Source organism: Microplitis mediator, chromosome 3 (assembly GCF_029852145.1).
Source record: "Microplitis mediator isolate UGA2020A chromosome 3, iyMicMedi2.1, whole genome shotgun sequence".
Classification (NCBI taxonomy): Eukaryota; Metazoa; Arthropoda; class Insecta; order Hymenoptera; family Braconidae; genus Microplitis; species Microplitis mediator.
This window is the reverse complement of record NC_079971.1, coordinates 22,102,776-22,123,747: the sequence shown is the minus strand read 5'-3', so window position 1 is coordinate 22,123,747 and position 20,972 is coordinate 22,102,776. Positions and strand designations below refer to the sequence as shown.

At 28.9% G+C, this 20,972-nt stretch overlaps 1 protein-coding gene across 1 annotated transcript; it reads right to left on the bottom strand.

Moving 5' to 3' along the window:
• Position 1: 1 nt before the first annotated feature.
• Positions 2-15,841, bottom strand: LOC130664527 (mitogen-activated protein kinase kinase kinase 7-like). The gene is made up of 8 exons (XM_057464468.1): positions 15,253-15,841; positions 11,525-11,750; positions 11,320-11,437; positions 9,551-9,880; positions 8,200-8,605; positions 8,016-8,106; positions 2,669-2,919; positions 2-305 (listed from the first exon to the last, which is right to left on the bottom strand). Exons 1-8 carry the CDS (start codon positions 15,508-15,510, stop codon positions 144-146), a joined length of 1,842 nt encoding a protein of 613 aa, XP_057320451.1. The 5' UTR covers positions 15,511-15,841; the 3' UTR covers positions 2-143.
• Positions 15,842-20,972: the final 5,131 nt, after the last annotated feature.

Sequence of the window (20,972 nt, the reverse complement as noted above, 5' to 3'; positions counted from 1 at the left end):
TTTTATTTATTTTTTGATGGTATGAAAAAATATTATATACTAAAATTAATTATTTTAATGATTGTTGAAAAAAAATAGATGAAGGCGATTTTAAGTTAAGTACAGTAAGTAAGTAAGTAATTAATTAATTAATCAGTCAACACTCATGATATCCTTGACGGCTCTTGTCGAGACACACAGACCCAACCGTCTTCCCCAGGCACTATGGTATTCATTGTGTTTGATGAATTTAGTGTTGGTCTTCTTATACCTTTTATCATGTCTACTTGCCTTCTAAGATTATCATGAAGTTTTATTAATGCTTCCTAAGAGAGCAAAATAAAATTTAATTATTATTATAAACAATAATTTTATCATTAAGTTTTTAAATAATTTTTCCGTTCCCGCGCTTAGTCATCTGACGGCAAAATGACCGTGAGAAAATAATCGCAAGGTAAAATAACTGAGACGGAATAATATTACGATTACTACTGAGAAAGAATACTCAGGTATAATGATATATGAACATATATATGATTAGATACGATAGCTAGCCATATATGATCATGTCTGAATACTATTTTTCGCATGAACGAGGTTTTGTAATCATATATGATCATGTGTGGTATTATATATGATCATATATCTTCATATGTGATCAGATTTAAATTTACAAATGATCATATGGGAAATTATATCTGATCATACTTGAACATATATGATAACATCTGAATATTTTTTTCTGGATCGGCCAAACTTTAATGTATGAACAGATATGAAAATGTATGGATTTGAACCTGATCAGACAAGACCATATATGATATAATTATCAAATAGGATCATATATGAATACTAACAACTGATAAACGGTACGAAAAATGGTCATTTAATCATATGTAAGCAGACATGATATTAGATGAGGCTACTTTTCGTATCTGATCAAATCTGAGTATTCATACATTACCATGATCATATATGTTTAGATATGATCAGACTCCTGTTTATACATTGCCGTATATGATCATATATTGACGACTAGCTGTGATCCTGTTCAATGGATGCATATATGCTTAGATTTTAAATCACACATGACCATATATGGCCATACATGATTAGATTCTAATTGATACATGATCATATACACTCAGATATGATTTGATTCCATTTCATACATGACCATATATGATCATACATGACCATATAGAATCATACATGACCATAAATGATCATATATGATTTGATTCCATTTCGCACGTGACCATATATGATTATATTCCATTTCATACATGACCAATAGACTAGGCCAAAAAAATCGACTATTTTTTTTTTTTTTCGATACTGTGGAAATTTTATTCCTTATGACCAAAAAAAATTACTGTGCAAGTTTGAGCCCTTAATATTGATATTAAGAGGTGTATCGTTACGACTATTAGTTTTTTGACAGAAATTTCATTTTTTACCCACAACTCGTAAATCATCTATCTGAAAAATTTGAGCTATCTGTATTCTTAAAGGAAATCGAATTCCCTACAAAAAATCTCTCCTAGTAAATTGACGTGAAACGAGCCGTTTCTTTGTAACCGTGCCTTAAACAATGATTTGTTTTTTAAATTCTTTGTTTCTATTTTGGATTTTTGTAACTACTAGAAATATTAAAATTTTTTTAGTCAAGATACATATTCTTGAAGGAAATTTAATGCTCTACAAAAAAGGTTTCTTAACATTTTTTGCTAAATTCACTCCTTCGAAAGTTATGCAGGTTATTAAAGTCGCTTTGACTCAACTTCAACCTCAAATAACTTTCGAAGGAGTGAATTTAACGAAAAATGTTAAGAGACCTTTTTTGTAGAGCATTAAATTTCCTTAAAGAATATGTATCTTGACTAAAAAAAATTTTAATATTTCTAGTAGTTACAAAAATCCAAAATAGAAACAAAGAATTTAAAAAACAAATCATTGTTTAAGGCACGGTTACAAGGAAACGGCTCGTTTTACGTCAATTAACTAAGGGAGATTTTTTGTAGGGAATTCAATTTCCTTTAAGAATATACATTGCTCAAATTTTTCAGACAGATGATTTACGAGTTTTGGGTAAAAAATGAAATTTCTGTCAAAAAACTAATAGTCGTAACGATACACCTCTTAATGTCAATATTAAGGGCTCAAACTTGCACAATAATTTCTTTTGTCATCAGGAATAATATTTTCACAATATCGAAAAAAATAGTCGATTTTTTTGGCTCAGTTTAATGGCCATAGATGATTATTTTTACCTCGATCAGACATAGCCATGTTCGATCATATTCAGATTTACACATGGTCATATATGATCATATATAAACTCATCTGATCATATTCAAACATATATGATCACATCTGAGTATTATTATCCAACTTTACAATTAAGCCGGGCTAATTTCATTTAGATAATTAGTATTCAAATTACCTATACTTTTTAAAAGGAAAAAATTTTCAAAAATAATTTCTAAAGCTTTCATATATCATAAAAAATACTGCGAAAAAATTTTACGAAAATCATTCCCGCCGGAATCAAGAGATATTTAAATGTTCTAAAAAAATTTAAAAATTCCTCTAACCAATTTCACCAAAAACTATTAAAATTCCCGTTTCTCAAAATATCCAAGCATAGAAAATTTAAGTGACAAATAATTCATCATATCATAAAAACCTTTTCATCCTCAAGTTTACGGAGCTCTTGTTGCCGTCTAATGCCTTCACTGTTTAAATTTTTCATCATATCACTTTTGTACTGACTAACAAGCGCAATTTCGGTTTGTACTTTGAGATATTCCTCTGCTAGCTGCTTATGCTCTTCAAATATAGTCCTTGATAATTGGCATGTATTGTCTGGTGTAAGCGGACGTAAATCAGCTTCCAATAGTCCGCAAATATCCTCGAAATTGTCATTATTATTACTCCCTATTTAAACAAAAATTCAAACCAATATTCCATTACTTTTTTTTTCGAACCTATGTAAAATATTTGAATACTTCGATAGAATACTGACGCAAAAGAATCCAACAACGTTTCAAATATTCAGTGTCAACTCTAGAGTAGCTGAGTTCATTTAAATTTGAAGACATTTTTTTTTTAATTACTTTTTTTTTTTAATTATCATCGACATTCTTCACTTATTGTTCATCATCATTATTAATTAAATAATTAATCAATTAATTAATTAATTAATTAATTTTTCAAAATATCTCTTTAAAAAAAATGATTTATTTTTAACAATAAAAATATAAATAATTAAATTATTTAATTGCAATTGAATATTACGCTAAAGATTGACTTTTAAAACTGATCTCTCTCTTCTTAACTCTCTGGTACACTGGCGCGATAGTTTAATCTCTCGCAAACTAAACACAACAAACCTACAGCTATAACGGGGAAGCTGACTCAGCTACACCTGCTGTCTTGGACCAAATTTCTCACTTTTCCTCTCTCTCTCTTTCGCACTTTAAACTCTTTCTCTCTCCCGCTTTTTTTATCTTTGTAGTAATTTTTGGTAATTAAATTTTTAATAAATTTATTAATTTTTTTTTTCCTTAGAAAGTTTGAAAAATTTAAAAAATTCAAAATTTATAGGAAAGTTTATAGGAAATGATAATTAGTAAATTTTAGTGGGTAAAAATATGCGAAGAATTTATTTATTTTTTTTGGTTTGTGGTGACAGGAAAATAAATTGATTTTTGTATAGAATTAGATCATAAAGAGTTTAGCTAGGATAAGTTATATCAGTATTAGCAGCAGGGTCTGCTATTTAACGTGTGAGTCAGCACTCTCAAGTGCTATTTCATGCTGAAAATAATTTAGTGTGTCCGTGTGTACTCTATGTGCTAAAATAAAAGAGAGGGAGCGGAGCAATTACGTCAACTTATAATGTATACTATACGATCCCAATGTCTCACATGTACACAGTAATGCCTTTAAACTTCTTTAAATATAATCGAGTCCCTCAGACTTTTTTATTATTTTTTAAATATTCATTTTTAACTTCCCGCTAAGAAAATCGACGATTTTAGAAAAATTGGGAAGTTATTGTTTTCACCCCGATTTTCGAAAATCGAACTTTTATCAGATGTCGACGTTTTGAGGTCCTAGGAAACTATTCTGACTATTTTCAGAATGATGTCCGAGTGTCTGTATGTATGTGTGTGTGAGTGTGAATGTGTGTGACCGGTCTATAACTTTTTAACTAATGAACCGATTTGGATGGTTAAGGCGGCAATAGAAAGAGCTTGTTGACCATCAACTTTTCTGAAAATTTCAGATCATTTGATCAAGTAGACTCGAAAATATTGGCGAATTACGGAAAAAAATTTTTTTTTTTTTAGTTTTTTATTGATTTCTCAGATACAACTTGAACGATCGACTTCAAAATCTAATCAGCTCTAGAACTCAATAAAACACGTCGATTGCCGCCTCAACCATCAAAATCGGTCAATTCGTTCGTGAGATATCGTGGGAGAAAGATATGCGAAAAACGGTTTTTTTCGAAAACAATGGGATACAAAAGTATTTTCGAGCTCGAAAATGTATTATTCACAACAATGTTTTCGAGCTCAAGGAGCTAGAAAACAGCGGGAAGTTTTGGGGCTGGCCCGCAGGGTCAACCGATAGACAGATTTTTTTTAATTATAAACGGTGCATTACGTATAATTTTTAAGAGCAAGCTAGTATTTACGTATGTAGGGGAGGGTGGGGCAGAGCGGCCCCCTGAGATTTTGATAAAAAAAAAAAAATTTTTTTTTTCGACTAATTACTATAAATCCGATATGTTTGCGCATTTTTACCCCTACGCATGACATTTGGGGCAAAATGGACAAGCCCAAAATTTTGAAAAAGTGATTTTTTCATATTTTTATCGTCAAATTAAAAAAAAAATATTATAATTACACATTTCTAGCCCTACGGATAACACCTGGGGCAAAATGGACCAGCCGAAACTTCCGAAAAAATAATTTTTTCATATTTTTCGGCCGTTTCTCCATGTAAGAGGCAAAGTTGGTCACTAAAAATTTATAAAAATTAAATTTTTTTTTTAGTTGATAAATTTTTGAAATAAAGTAAAACTATAGAATTGATTTTTTTTTTTATTAAATAACAATTAGTAATTAAGGTAATCGAGAGTGAACGATTTATTACACTTTAAAAAATTTTTTTCGAGTAATATAAAACCAAAAATAGTTGTCAAGAGAAAGAAATACATTCTTAATGATGAAAACAATTTAAAAAAAAAAAAAAAACGAAAAAAAAAATTTTTTTAGCACGTTTTGGAGGGGGCCGCTCTGCCCCACAAAAAAAAATTTTTTTTTTCAGAATTTTGGCAAAATGTCCATAAATTTGTTCGAAATAGGACAAAAGAAAAGTGATCTTATGGTTGAAAGCCACAAAAAATAATAATTAGCTTAGGGGGGCCGCTCTGCCCCACCCTCCCCTATATCGAATTTTATTTTGTGCACGTAGAAAAAATATAAATTACATAGGGGATGGGGGGGGGGGGGCAAAACTGGATAAGCCGGCAAAATGGGATACCCTCAAAATTTCGTCAAAATTTTTTTTTCTCGAAAAACTTTCGAAAATGGTAAAAAATGACATCTAGTATCATTTTACACTATTAAAAGCTAAAAAAAAACATTTTTATATTTTTTGCGAAAAGTATAAATGAAAAAAATGTACAAATTTTATCGTACTACAAATTTATTTTTATGAAGTATCACGAATTAAGAAATTTATTTCTTTAATTAACTCAAGAACAATAACAACAATAATACTAATAAAAACTCTAAAACTGTAACATTGGTAATCATCATAATTTTGCCAGATTTTCAAAGGAAATTTAATGCTCTACAAAAAATGTCTCTTAACATTTTTTGCTAAATTCACTTCTTCGAAAGTTATTCACGTTATTGAAATCGTTTTGACTCTAATTCAACCTTGAATAACTTTCGAAGGAGTGAATTTAGCAAAAAATATTAAGAGACCTTTTTTGTAGAGCATTAAATTTCCTTTGAAAATCTGCCATGGTCTTTATTAGATATTTATTGATTCGTCAGTTACAAAATTCAAAAGTAAAAATGTTAAATCGAAAAAATACATTAAGTTATTAAGCTTAATTAATCGGAAACGGCCTGTCTGACGAAAATTTTCAATCAGACCTTTTTTGTAGGGAATTTAATTTTACATAAGAATAAGTGGAAATGAATTTTTTTTACTCCAATGTTTTAGCAATTCTGACGTAAAACATCAAATTATTAATTAAAATTAAAAATAGCGATGATAGACCTCTTAAAATTAATATCAAGGGCTCAAACTTTCATGAAATTTTTTTTTTTGTCATTCTGAATAATATTTTCGATATAGCTTTGAAAAAAAAAAATAGTCAATTTTTTTGGCCCAGTCTAGTATATATAGCTTAATATAAAAAACATATAAGTTACATTTATGGAATACATATATTTACTACTGTATATAATTTTATATTAAATCGGCCAAATTCTCTATATGATTTTTTATAATATACAATATAATATATAATATATATATTAGACTGATTCAAAAAAATCGACTAATTTTTTTTTTCTTCATTATATCGAAAATATTGTTGGAGATGACGAAAAAAAAATACTGTGAAAGTTTGAGCTCTTAATATTGATATTAACAACTGCCGCATCGCGATTTTCTACTTCCCGTTTAAATAACATGGGAAAATTTATTTTTTAAGCTTTGGAATTTTGTAGCTCACGGTGGGACCAATACTTTTGAATGTCCAAGACATAATCTTATGGGAGATTTGACGCTCTACAAAAAAGGTCTCTTATAATTTTTCGATATTTTTATTTCTTCAAAAGTAATTCGAAGTTAAAATTAGATTGACGATAAATTTTTACATTTTTTAAATTTTTTGACGCAACCATCAACTTTATCCGAAAATTTTAGAGGACATTTTTTGTAGAGCATTTTATTTCCTACAACTTATTTCGAAGAAAATTTTCGATATTTTGCATAAGTCGTAAGTTATTCGCAATTAACTGAAAATTTAATGTTATTAATTTTAAGCAACAAAATTTAGATTATTTAAGAAAATTTTCAGTTAATTACAGATAATGTACGACTTAAGTGAAATATCGAAAATTTTCTCTGAGATAAGTTGTAGGAAATAAAATACTCTACAAAAAATGTCCTCTGAAATTTTCGGATAAAGTTGATGGTTGCGTCAAAAAATTTAAAAAATGTAAAAATTTATCGTCAATCTAATTTTAACTTCGAATTACTTTTGAAGAAATAAAAATATCGAAAAATTATAAGAGACCTTTTTTGTAGAGCGTCAAATTTCCCATAAGATTATGTCTTGAACATTCATAAGTATTGGTCCCACCGTGAGCTACAAAATTCCAAAGCTTAAAAAATAAATTTTCCCATGTTATTTAAACGGGAAATAGAAAATCGCGATGCGGCAATTGTTAATATCAATATTAAGAGCTCATACTTTCACAATATTTTTTTTTCGTCATTTCCAACAATATTTTTGATATAATGAAGAAAAAAAAAATTAGTCGATTTTTTTGAATCAGTCTAATATATATAATATATATATAATATATAATATAATATAATAATATATAATATAATATATCATATATTTTTTTGTAGCATACATATATGATTTTATATATTTTAACCATATATTGTTTTTTCATACGGGATGAACCAATTTTGAACTTTAAGGTGTCATTCGACGTGAATTGTCAATATTTTGAAGCCGTGAGAAAATCGAGCTTGATCGGTAGGGCTCTTTCAGAGATATTCCAAAAATAAAATTTTTTCAAAAATGTTTTTGTTTGGATAACTTTTAATGTGCTCGATGGATTGATTCCAAAATGGACTGAGTGCAGTTATAATAAAAAATTCATTTTCTCAGCGTTAATTTATACGAGTTTTTGCATACCAAAGAAACAGACTAAATTTTTTTTTTACACATTTTTGATTTAAAAAAATAAGAAAATACTTACGATTATTTTTTTTTTTGCCCATTTTGTCAAAACCTGCAGTATTTTGTAACTCCCATGATGAATCTGTACCCGTAGCTAAATCCCAAGCGTTCTGTTTATCAAAAGAAAAAAAAAAATTAACAATTTTTTTAATGAGTGAATATAAAAAAAAAAAAATTAGCCGTAAAAAAATTAAAAAACTTACGGGATCACATTCAACATGAAGTGGTTGGAACCCATCATTAGAATCTCTATTATTATTACTATTAATTGATTTAACTGGTGACAAATTGTGACTAATGTTAGAATCCCTAAAATCTTGACTATTTTGAATTGTTTTAGATTGTTGCGATTGACTGAGTAAATCAATTTTATTATCATTATTGATGCCGTTTATCGAATCGCCGTTAATTTGACTAGAAGACATGTCCCATGAAACGTCAATAGTATCTTGGTCAATTTCATCCTCATTGTCGTAATTTTCTTCATAATCATCGGACATGCTGTATTCAACGGGCTCTAAATGTCCGCTGACAAACGTAGACAAACAAGTCATTACACGAACTATTTCATCCATTGATGGTCGCTCTTCGGGACGTTTGCTCCAACATCTTATAAATTGATAAAATTAGTAAATGATATTGAATTTGGTATCGTTGAAAATTTCTCGACTTGAATTTGTGCCTTTTCATGGTTTAAACTCTTTTTTATTGCCAAGTATCGAGATAAATAAATTTATCTATATCATTCGAAATACATTTAAATTACGCGGGAAAAAGACGATCGTATTTATTTTCTTTAAATAAATTAATATTTTAATTATTCTGTCACTGAAAATACCTCAATGTCACTGAATATTTGTCTATTATCTATATTATTAAGAGAGAATAAGAAAAATTTAGTCCATGGCATGTCTCTGTGATAATAAAAATTAAACAAATTTAATTTGGTATCAGTGAAAAGGTCTTGACTTTAATTTGTGCCTTTTCATAGTTTCAGATGTTTTATGCAACAGTTAGTTCAATGTCTTAAGTTTTATAAATAATTATGAATATATATATATAAATTCCGCGCCAAAAGATGTCGATATGATTTTATAAAATTACTGACATAAAAATTTTTAAATATTTTGAGATTAGATACTGAATTTTTTTGTATCAACGAAAGACATCAGCCCTTTGGTAAATCCTCAAAATTTAATAAGTTTTTTGTATCTTTCATCGCAGTTGAGATATTTTAGAAAAAAAATATATTAGACGACTAATAAAAAAAATTTGACCGTGTGTAGATTTTTTTTAAGATTCCCATGATTGTACAATTATCGAAATCAATAAGTTTGCGAATTAATGACAAGATTTGTCTTATTAAACTTCAATGATAATAAAAATAAACAAAATATCTGAGAGTAAATTGGTAAGATTTTAATAAACAATTAAATTTAAATGATATTTTATAAATTTGGTACCAATACTCGAACAGTCACGTAGTGACCGCGAGTTGCTCATTATTATTATATGAACAATTCAATTTATTCATTATAATGAAATTAAAAATACCTGGTTATTAAGTCTTCAATTGGTTTGGGACAGTTATCAATGAGTGGCGGTCGCTGCCCAACGTGTACTGCCCACATAATACGATAAGCAGAGCCGCCAATATCATCAAATGGCTTACGACGTGCCAATATTTCCCACAATATGACTCCCCAACTAAATATATCACATTTTTCAGTGTAACGAGAGCCCTCGAATACTTCTGGTGCCATCCATGCTGCGGATCCCTTATTGTTTGTCATGTAACTGTTCAAATCACATGCGGTACCAAAGTCACAGATTTTTAAAGTTCGGCCACCGAGGATTAATAGTAAATTTGGTGGTTTCAAATCTCTAAAACAAAATACGTTATTTTTTAAAAAACTAACAAATTTACTATGGGTCGTCGAGTATATAAGGGAATTGTTTTTTTATTTTTGAATTAGTCGGTTGTAATTATAAGGAAACAAAGTGTTTAAATTGGGCGATGGTAATGACGATTGAGTGACTGTTTAAATTTGAGGAGACGTAATTTAATTTTGAGGATATGATACTAAAGATGTTTTGATCGGTTGGTTTCGGGGAGCAACAAAATATGCACAGATTAAGTAATTGACTATTTTATTTTCCTCGGCGATTATTTTAGTTGGTGACAAAACTTAAAGTTATGGCGACGATCTATTAAATATTAGACGCAATGAGGTTTATTTATTTTTGTTGTTCGATTGCTTGGCGGTTCACGTGGTAGAGACAAATAATTATAACTAAATCAGTATGTCAACAGGCTGATAATTTAAAAAGATAACAAAACAAATTAAAACCCCGGCACTAAGTAAAATTACATCGGCCTGTTATTTGTGTACATCAGCCCGCAATAATCTCAATGATAAATAATTCTTTATTATAGGATTTTTTTTTAGTTGAATATGAAGATTTATCATCATTTAAATCATTAATAGAAGCAACTACGCATGTTAATTTAAACGAAGTAGTACCGGTTCAATCGCAAATGCTGTGGTTTCGTGATACGCTGCTACGCAAAAATACACAGGGACCATTGGGGGCATTTAAAAAAGCTGAAACTTTACCATCGGCATTAGAAATAAGAAAATATCCAAATAAATTAATAACAAATGATTATATAAAAAAATTAATTAGTAGTAAAGAAACAGTCTCTGAACAAATGGAAATAATTTACAAAGAAAGTAAATTACAGGACATTGATTTGAGGCTGCGATTTTTCATAGCCAATCAAATGGAATTAAGTTTATCTGGTATGTTTCCAAATGTCACAGCCTTACCGTTCGGCTCAACTGTCAACGGGTCCAGTAAATGCGACTCGGATCTTGATTTAGTTATAAATTTATAAACAAAACCGGAGTCTAAATCGTCGCCTTGTATTTCATACAAAAGCAGCGGCATCCGATAGACGCGTGAACGCAGCTCGTCTATTAGAACCAATATCCGGATTGATGCGTAATTATTTACCGGGTATTCGAAAAGTTGAAAATATGCTTCACGCGCGAGTACCAATCGTCAAGTTTCACCATCTCTACACCAACATCGAGTGTGATTTAAGCGTGAGCAATATGACTGCCGTCTATATATCCGAGTTGTTGTATCTGTACAGTGATTTCAACCCGAAAGTAAGTCCGCTTGTTTACACAGTGAGACAGTGGGCGTGTTTTGTTGGTCTCACGAATTCAAAAGTACCCGGGCCCTGGATCTCAAACTTTTCACTTACCCTTTCCCTTCACGTCTAGTATAATTCTTAAAAAACAAAGTGAACGTACCTGTGAATTAAAGGCTTTGGTTTCATATTATGTAAGTAAGCTACCCCTTGAGCACATTGCAATGCCCAACTTATAGCATGGCTCGCTGTATACCGCGGCTTAGGTTCGCAATGTAGCACTTAAAAAAAAAAAATATATAATATATAATATACAATGACTAATAAAACTTAGATAACAATATAATAATAATAATAAATATACATACCATTGTATAAAGAACCACCTTCAGCATACTCCATTACCAAACAAACAGGATCTTTAGTGCAAGCACCATAAAGTCGTACAATATTTGGATGTGATACCCGTGAAAGCTGTCTTACTTCAACAGCAAATGCTCGTCTTTCACCTTCAGTATTTATATGTTTTATTGCTACGTAACGTCCACGCCACTTTCCTTTCCATACAACTCCAAAAGATCCTTTACCCACCACCTATTAATTAGTTACCAATTATCATAGTATTAATTATTTATATAAATCATTCAAATAAATATAACTTAAGACTATCACTCTTATTATTATTAATTAATTTATGTAATAATTGTTATGCATAAGTGACTTATTCGCTATATAAATAAATATATATATGTATGATAGCATACTGATAATCTATTTCTAATCTAATCCCCGAATTACCCTTGACTTCTCAGAACAGAGCAAAGCTGGAGATAGTAAATGATAAAGACGTCAATCGGAAGGAAGTTCATGACGTTACTGACCTACAATTCATATAAGGACCAATTATTTATTAAGGGTTCCCAAAACGTAAGAGAAGTACCAGTTAAGGGCCTGAAAATCTCTTGTTATGACAGTGATGGATTAATTAATTAAGGATTATTATAATAAGAGTATATATAGATTCGGATGAACGATAATCTGCATAAGTGCTCGCGAGAAGGTAATTGGTTCGTTTGATAAAGTAGACTGATGCGATTAGTATTTTTTCAGTTTTTGAGAGTTATAAAGTTTAGTTGATGTCGATTATAACAGTCGTCTGTTTACTCTTACAAAAGATATTTGACACTGACGTAACGATACCTCATTAGATGTCCGTCAAAACCTTTGTGTACTTGTTCATTATAATAATAATAGGTGTATTTATTTAGCTAAAGCTACTTTACAATCTACTCTACGAAAAACTATATTTCTGAAACAATATTTTTATTTTATAACTTAAGCATTCGCTTAAAACAATATAATCTGCCTTCTTTCTTTCAACATTCAGGAAGTTTATTATAGTATTTAAAATCATCGTATGTTAAACAATTCTCTGCTGTGAGTTCTCGTATGCAAGATATTAATTAATACACGGAAAAAAATAAACAAAAATTAGTGTTTTAAATTATGACCTGAAACCCGGGTGTCAATATGGGGAATTTTAATATTCAAATAATAAATTTTATAATATGTGTCGTCAATTTTCTAATTATCCGAAAATCTATGATTGTTTTCTTCATTTCATTTCATTGTTAGCAACAGTAAATATTTATTTCATTTGTTTAAAATATTATTATTATTATTTTTTATTTTATTTATTGCACGCCTCGGAAGCGAAGCGGAGAGGTTGTGCTTTATAACCGACCTGTAAAGGTCACACGATTTCCACTCATTAAACTGCATATATTTTTTTTCTATTACTCTTACACATTATGAAAAGCTCATCAATATAAAGCTGAAACACTAATAAATAATCCTGATACTTTTTTTAATTTGTCTAATATGTATTAATATAAAAAAAAGTTCATTAAAAAAAATTTATCGTGGACGTCCATTAGTCTGTGGTTCAAAAAAACGGTGTGGTACGGATATCTCGAGAACGATTTGACAAAACTACTTAATTTTTTTTTCAAAATTTTCAGAAATAAGCAAAGAAGGTTCCTTTTGAAAATCACTACTGTAGGCCTTCTCGTTTTTTTAAAAATAAATCATTACGGTTAAAACCGGCAATCTTACATGTAAACAAACACACACTGCCGCCATTTTTCATTAGGAATGTTCTCCTTATTTATTTTTTTTTTTACTTTTATTATCGTATATTTACCATGGAAATTTCTATGGGAAAAGAGCGGGATATTCAATTTTATTCGAAATTTAACTTTTAAAAAAAAACATAACATGAGCTTTCGAGGCGTGCACTTTTGGATTTTCCAAATTTTTTTTTTTTTTTTTAAATTAATATTTGAAACAATGAATAAGAAATTCACTACTTCTGAGTACGAAGATAGGTGGAGAATGGGTGAGGATAATTATAGATTTTCCTATCCATTTTCATGATTATTTCTCACTTTCCGACGTCGGAAATTGCAAATTGTAAATTTCAAATTCGACTCCGCCGTCCATCTTACGGCATTAAACGATTTTTAAAGTTCAAATAGAAATTTTTCTTGCATAGACAATAAATTTTCATACTTATCCTGTAATTATTTACGTTTTAATCATAAACAAAAAAATTACTATTTAGAATGATAATTTTTACTGACCACTTTATCATTATATTATTTGTCGTTCTCAATATCTATAGTTCATTTTTTTCCGTGTAGTCCAAAATATTAATTATTACTCCTAAATATTTTTTTCTATGAGTGTGAATGCAGCAGACGTAAGAAAAATTTTAAATTATTAATAAATAGAGTAAATAATTAATAAAATAAAATTTTCAAAAAATGCACATTTGAAAAAGTTAAAAATTAATAAGTTCATTTTTTATAAATATTTTTTTTTAAATTACTTACTCTATTTATTTATAATTTTAAATTTGTCTGATGTCCGATACATTCACACTCATTTTGTTTTACATCCTTCTTCAATTTTATGATAATAAAAATAATGATAATATTAACAATAATGATAATAATAATACTAGTAATAAAAGCAATACTGATAATCGAAGTACGGAAGTTTGTGCTCAACAATAAGAATAAAAGAAAAGAATTCGCGCATTTTTAAACGTCTTAAAGATGTCGTTTAAAAGGACAAGAAAAATTTTTTTTTGTCTCGAAGTCACCTTCTTTGGTATAAATAAGACATGTAAATGTTGGTCCCGGAATCAGAGAAAATTTGTGTTGTTTTTCCTGCCTTATATCGATTAAAAAGTAGTTTAGATGACTTCTTTTACCACTATTTGTGATTTACTTTTTGTCTTTACTTGTGTCAAGTCTTTTAAGTAGATATTTTTTCGGTAACATAAATTTCTTTTTTTGTCAACATATTGGGGCCTAATCGATATGTCAAAAAATTGCCTAAAAACTGTTATTTTATAGATGTCACAAAGGCAAGTTCGCTACTTGAGACGTGAATTAGATTAAAAGATATATTCAAATATTGAATGTCATCAAAGAACGTCAAAATTGAGGCTGTGAGAAAAGATATGTCAATTAGACAATCAGCAAGACAATTGTCTTACTGATGGTCTTGCTAATAGTCTTGCTAATTGTCTTGCTAATAGTCTTGCTAATTGTCTTGCTAATAGTCTTGTTAATTGTCTTGCTGGTGGTTTTGCTAATTGTCTTGCTGATGGTCTTGCTAATTGTCTTACTGATGGTTTTGTTAATAGTCTTGCTAATTGTCTTGCTGATGGTTTTGCTAATAGTCTTGTTAATTGTCTTGCTAATAGTCTTGTTAATTGTCTTGTTGATGGTCTTGCTAATTCGGCTGCCCAATTTCAAAACACAGCAAGTGACAAATTTTTCGAAATCGATTTTTTGGTATTTCAAGTTTCAGCAGAGTCTTGTGAACATGATTCGATGCATATTTCAAAAAATTTATTTTTGTCAGTTACTGTGTTTTGAAATTGGGCAGCCGAATTGTCTTGATGATGGTCTTGTTAATTGTCTTGCTAATGGTCTAGCTAATAGTCTTGGTGTCAAATCATTTACTTTTATTCTTATTATTGAGCAAAAACTTCTATACCCTGCTGATAATAGAGTAAACTAACCTCTTCTGTTTCAATTTCATTATAATCAATTTCTTCAACAAATTGTTGAAGTGATTTTTGTTTCAATAATTTCGGAGGTGGACTTGGTGATTTTGTTGATGGTTGTGATAATTCTGATGACGCTGATGACGATAATGAACAAGATGTTGATTCAATTGTTTTTGTTTTTGTCGATCCTAAATTATCAATATCAGGTTTTTTATCATTGAAATCAATTAAATCCAATTGTTGATTGTCTTGTTTAGTTTTTTTCGACATCTCACTCAAATTCACACTTAGTACTATTATTATTATTTTATTTTATTTTTTTGCACATTATTAACATGACATTTCACACATTTGACGTTAAATGAACTTCATGACGCGTTGATGTCTTATGTGGATATTTTTGAAAAAATTTAAAAATTCAATTTTTTTTATATTTTTATAATTTTTTAGTTTCCCGATTTCTGTATTTAATTATTTAAATTAAAATAATTATATATTTATTTAATTTAATTAATAAATAAAATTATGGTCAGTAATTTTTAACTGAATTATTTTTATTTTATTTTTCATGGTTTCTATTTATTTGTATACTTGATTAGTGATATTTATATTTTTTTTAAATATTCAAGTTATTTCAATAAATTTATAATTAGTTTAATTGTATTTATTAATATAATACAAGAATATATAAATAATAAAAAAAAAAATAGTAATTGATGTAATTTAAGTAAAATAGGTGTCGGTATTTGTATCTGATGATTGTTGTCGGTAAAATATCATGAGTCAGTATGTGAATTGTGTGGGTGTAATTTCGAGGAATTGATGATATGGTAGATATCTAATACCTAGTAAACTCGGAGCTCGAAGCCTCGATCTATGCAACGTAAAAATTATCGCACTTTAAATATCAAAGCGAAATTACAGTAAATTAACAATAAAAAATATCGTTACGATGTAAAAAGTCGGTAGTGAATTCAGAGAAAATATGGACTTTATTGCACACCTCGATCGCGGAGCGGAATAGTGCTCTATTGGCGCCAAACTTAGCATTTAAATTAAAAAAGGCACTAATGTTACGAGGACATTCCACTACTCTCTTAAATTTAAAATAGTGCAAAAAGTGACTATTCACTGTTTACCAGTGAAATGTCCGTCACTAATTCAAATAGTGGTATACTTCCGACTAGAAATTACTTTGGGATCGCCCAGTGTATGTATCTGGACCTCATTGGGTCCCAATGGGTCATTCCTAATAGGGAAATCCTTATGAGGGTCCAAACAGAACCCAATCGGGAAATCCCAAACAAAAATAAAATAATTCATGGTCAGTATTTCCCAACTGGGTTCTAAGTGGGGCCTAAGTGGGAAAACCCAACGTGAAAATGAAAAAAATTATTGTAATTTTTCCCAATTGGATTCTGTGTGGGACCTAAGTGGGAAATCACAACGTGAAAATGAAAAAAATTATTGTAATTTTTCCCAATTGGATTCTGTGTGGGACCTAAGTGGAAAAACCCAACGTGAAAATAAAAAAAAATTATTCTAATTTTTCCCCATTGGGTTTTCTAGTCGGGCTCTTCACTGGCAATAAGTGACTATTCACTGCCAAATAGTGATTGTCATATGATTTTCACTAATTCGTTTTTAGAGAGTAAACAATTATAATATAATTCAAAGTCATTTATTGAGTATAATATAAAAAAGAAATTGATCGAAAAAAAATTTCGTGAGACGTCAATTGGTCTGTTCATAGGAATTTGTAAAAAAAAAAAAAAATCACATAAAAAATAGAAGAAATTATTCATCTTGATCACGTCCAGAATGTGTAAATATATAAAATTTATCACGGGTATTATGGAATCATTTATATTTTTCAGAACTTGGAAGTCACAATAATAAAGTGACGAAACGTCGTTCAAAAAATTAATATTTGATTAATTAATCAATCAATTTGTCCATAATACCCGTGATAAATTTTAGATTAGTATAAGAAATTTTTTTTCGTATTCAAGATAAGAGACCCAGTACCCGATCAGGGAACTGGTACCCGATCACTCTTGTATTTGAATATCTATATGTATTTACTAAACTTTACTAAATATAAACATACAAATATATAAACTGGTCGAGTATGAGTTCCCTGATCGGGTACTAAAGAATGTAGGGAACGTAAGGAATGTGCGACTTTTCAGAGGTGATTAAAGTTTAAAATTAAATAGCTGTTAAATTGTAATAAAAAATAAATTAAACTCAGATAAAATAACAGAAATTTAAACAGATGATACAATATTTGCAATGATAGTTACACTCTGTTAGAAACAATGTAAGCAAACAAGATTTTTAATCATTAGAACGACGTGTACTTGACAGATAACGATTGTTTATAATTATTTTATCATACTTTCCTTTTATATAATAAGTATACACTCAAGCTCTCTACTTAAAAAAAAAAAAAAAAAAAAAAAAAAACTAACATTGAAAATTGATTTTTTTTCGATAAAAAATAAACCTTTTATAAAATTTTGTATTGAAAAATATAATTTTACAAAATAAAATTAGTCGATTCCAAATCTATTGGCTCAATTTTATCTACTGTCAAATTTATTTTTAATTAAAAGTTTATGTTAATAAAATTTTAATTAAATTTTTTTACGAAAAATTTTAGACTGATTATAGACTAAAAGATTATAGATTTATTTTATTATAGACTAAAAGAATTTTTAACTTTCCGTTAAGAAAATCGTAAATTTTCAAAAATTCGGGATGTTATTGGTTTCGGTCCGATTTACGAAAATCGAATTTTCATCAGATGTCGACATTTTGAGGTCCTAGGAAGCTATTCTGATTAATTTCAAGATGATGTCCGAGTGTATGTATGTATGTATGTATGTATGTATGTATGTATGTATGTATGTATGTATGTATGTACGTACGTACGTATGTAAATACCTGTATCTTTTGAACGCATGAACCGATTTTGAACTTTAAGGTGTCATTCGACGCGGTTTGTCAATATCTTGAAGCTGTGAGAAATTGAGCTTGATCGGTAGGGCTGGTTCAGAGATATTCCAAAAATAAAATTTTTTTAAAAATGTTTTTTTTTTTAAAACTTTTAATGTGCTCGATGGATTAATTCCAAAATGGACTGGGCTCTAGAGCTCTATAAGCCGCGTCGAATGCCACCTCAACGATCAAAATCGGTTCATTCGTTCAAGAGAAACCGTTGTCGGGAGAATTAAAAAAATTTTTTTTTTCTTTTTTTTTTAAATATCTCAAAAACGACTCGATAAATCAAATTTAAAATTCGATCAGCTTTAGAACTTGATAAAACGCTTCGATTGCCACCTCAACCGTCTCAATCTGTTTATTCGTTTGAGAGATATCGTTGAAGAAAAAATGGTAAAAAACTATTTTTTTCGAAAAGAACGACATACAAAAGTATATTCGAGCTCGAAGAGCGTATTCACGACAAAGTTTTCGAGCTCAAGGAGCTCGAAAACAGCGGGAAGTTTTAGGGCTGGCCCGCAGGGTCAACCGATAGACAGATTTTTTTTTATTCAATCTCATTTTCTTTTTACAACTTCTCATATTTTTTAACAAAAGCAATTGCCTTTTATTAAACTAAAACAAAGTCTAAGTTCATACAATAATCAGTAATGAGTCAAATGCATTATAATTACTGGCTATTTAGATTCTTATTCATTTAATTACCCAAGGCCAATTTACTTGTAAACTATCTGGTGGTCAAGACTCAATGCAATAATATGTAATTGCAATCTTATGTGGATTATTTGAGCCTATAAATGGATAAGTTGAAAATATAATGAGATGAAAGAAAGAAAGAAAGAAAGAATAAAAAGTAAATGTCGGGTAAAAATAGATAAGAAGGCATAAAAATAGAAAGAAAGTTAAATCAGGATAATACTGAAGCGGAGGACAATTATTGTTAATCGAGTGTGACAATATTAAGAACACACTATAGTAGTATAAAATTTTTTTGTGTCTTGCTTAATGCTTACTTTCATTAGTCAATACAACCTAATTATATTAAGACGGCTTAATATAAAAACCCAGTAACTGACATTTTTTTTGGCATTTTTGGTTCCAATGGAGTTTTTTTTTACAGATAATTCAATTCATATTTTATATAAATATCCCTTTGAATTGAATCCGATCAAAACCGAATGCAATCTAAAATTTATGTTCTTTTCCTATGGAATCCGATAAAAAAAAATCAAATGGATTTAAGTGGAAAATAGTTGAAATGGGAAAAATTATTACCCTGTCTCAAAGTTCCCATAGAATACGCTCGAGTGGGTCAAAAACCGCATAGAAACCAATACATGTCCATTGAATCCAATCAAAACTGATTGAAGTACAAAATTTATATTATTCTCCAATTGAAATCCCATTGAGTTTCAATCGGATTCAATTGAAGCTTAAAATCAGGAATAATTTTTTTTCATAAACATATTAATTTTGATAAATTTATATCATATGCATTTCATGCAGCTAAACTATAAGTGTTTTGTTCATTTTCCGAAAATTTCATTTTTTTGACAGTTACTGGGTTTTAAAATTCAGCGGCCGATTAGTTTTTATTATTTAAAAATATAAAAATTTCTTAATAGTAACATTATACTTTTATGTCAAGTATAAATTAAATTCAAGTAATCAACTTTTTTATTATTTATTTATTGTTTTCAAACATTTCATCGCGTATGAATGGAATTTTTTTAAAAAAATTCATTGACCTATAATTAGTGTAATTGTTTTTTAATCGGTTTCTTTGTGGTTAAAAGGAAAAGTTTAAGACCGGTTGTACCTATAAAAATCTGTGGTTTCAATAATTTGAAATAAAAATAAATAATATTATTATTCATGTACATATTAATTCAAATACATAATAATAATAATAATAATAATAATAATAATAATAATAATAATAATAATAATAATAATACTAATAATAGTAATTTTTCATAAACATTGAAAACGCATCAGCACAATTATTTTTTTGATTCCTATTCGTTGGTTGGTCTAACAATTGTACGGTAAGTAAATTAACTAAAATTACTTGCCATTATTATTCGAATGATCATTGATAAAATTAATTAACGTATGTTTGGTAGTAAGGTAAGTGTGGGTAATCCGATTACCAAATACACGGATGTTTTAATGAGATATTTCATGTACCTGAAGATCGAAACGTTTTTCGCGCAACGGAAAAAAAGTTCACGTAATTTGACTGCTTAAGGGGTAGTTCCGGAAGTCGGTGGTGGCCTAAGATTTTCGGCTGACATACCAGCATCTATATCCGAAACATTTCATAAATCTAGTTATCCAGCGCGAAAAACGGTTCGGTCTTCAGGTACATGATCTTTTGAAGAAGAAGAAGATATTAAAGTTTCTTTTGATATTAAATATTTATAAATTTACGCAACGGAATTATTTTTAAAACGATAAATATTTGGAGTGTGCGCAGAAAGTTCAAATTAAATTGAATATTACTATTTGATATGAAATTAAGATTTAATAATAATAATTAATATTTTGTAAGTTTTCGAATTGATCGTAATTTTTTACACTATTCATAAGTTATACATGTCAGTAATACACGTATTCGAAATTATGTATACATGCGCTCTAGAATTAGTATATTACACACCGAGAGAAAAAAAGGACATTCTAAGCCGAGTGTATAATTGTCTACCCGAGCCAAAGGCAACAAG

Excerpts from the sequence above, each read along its gene's own strand:
- LOC130664527 (XM_057464468.1), bottom strand. The coding sequence starts at position 15,510 with ATGTCGAAAAAAACTAAACAAGACAATCAACAATTGGATTTAATTGAT. Across the intron at positions 11,438-11,524 it reads AGGTGGTTCTTTATACAATG|TGCTACATTGCGAACCTAAG; the intron begins GTATGTATATTT and ends TTTTTTTTTAAG. Across the intron at positions 306-2,668 it reads GTAAACTTGAGGATGAAAAG|GAAGCATTAATAAAACTTCA; the intron begins GTTTTTATGATA and ends TTGCTCTCTTAG.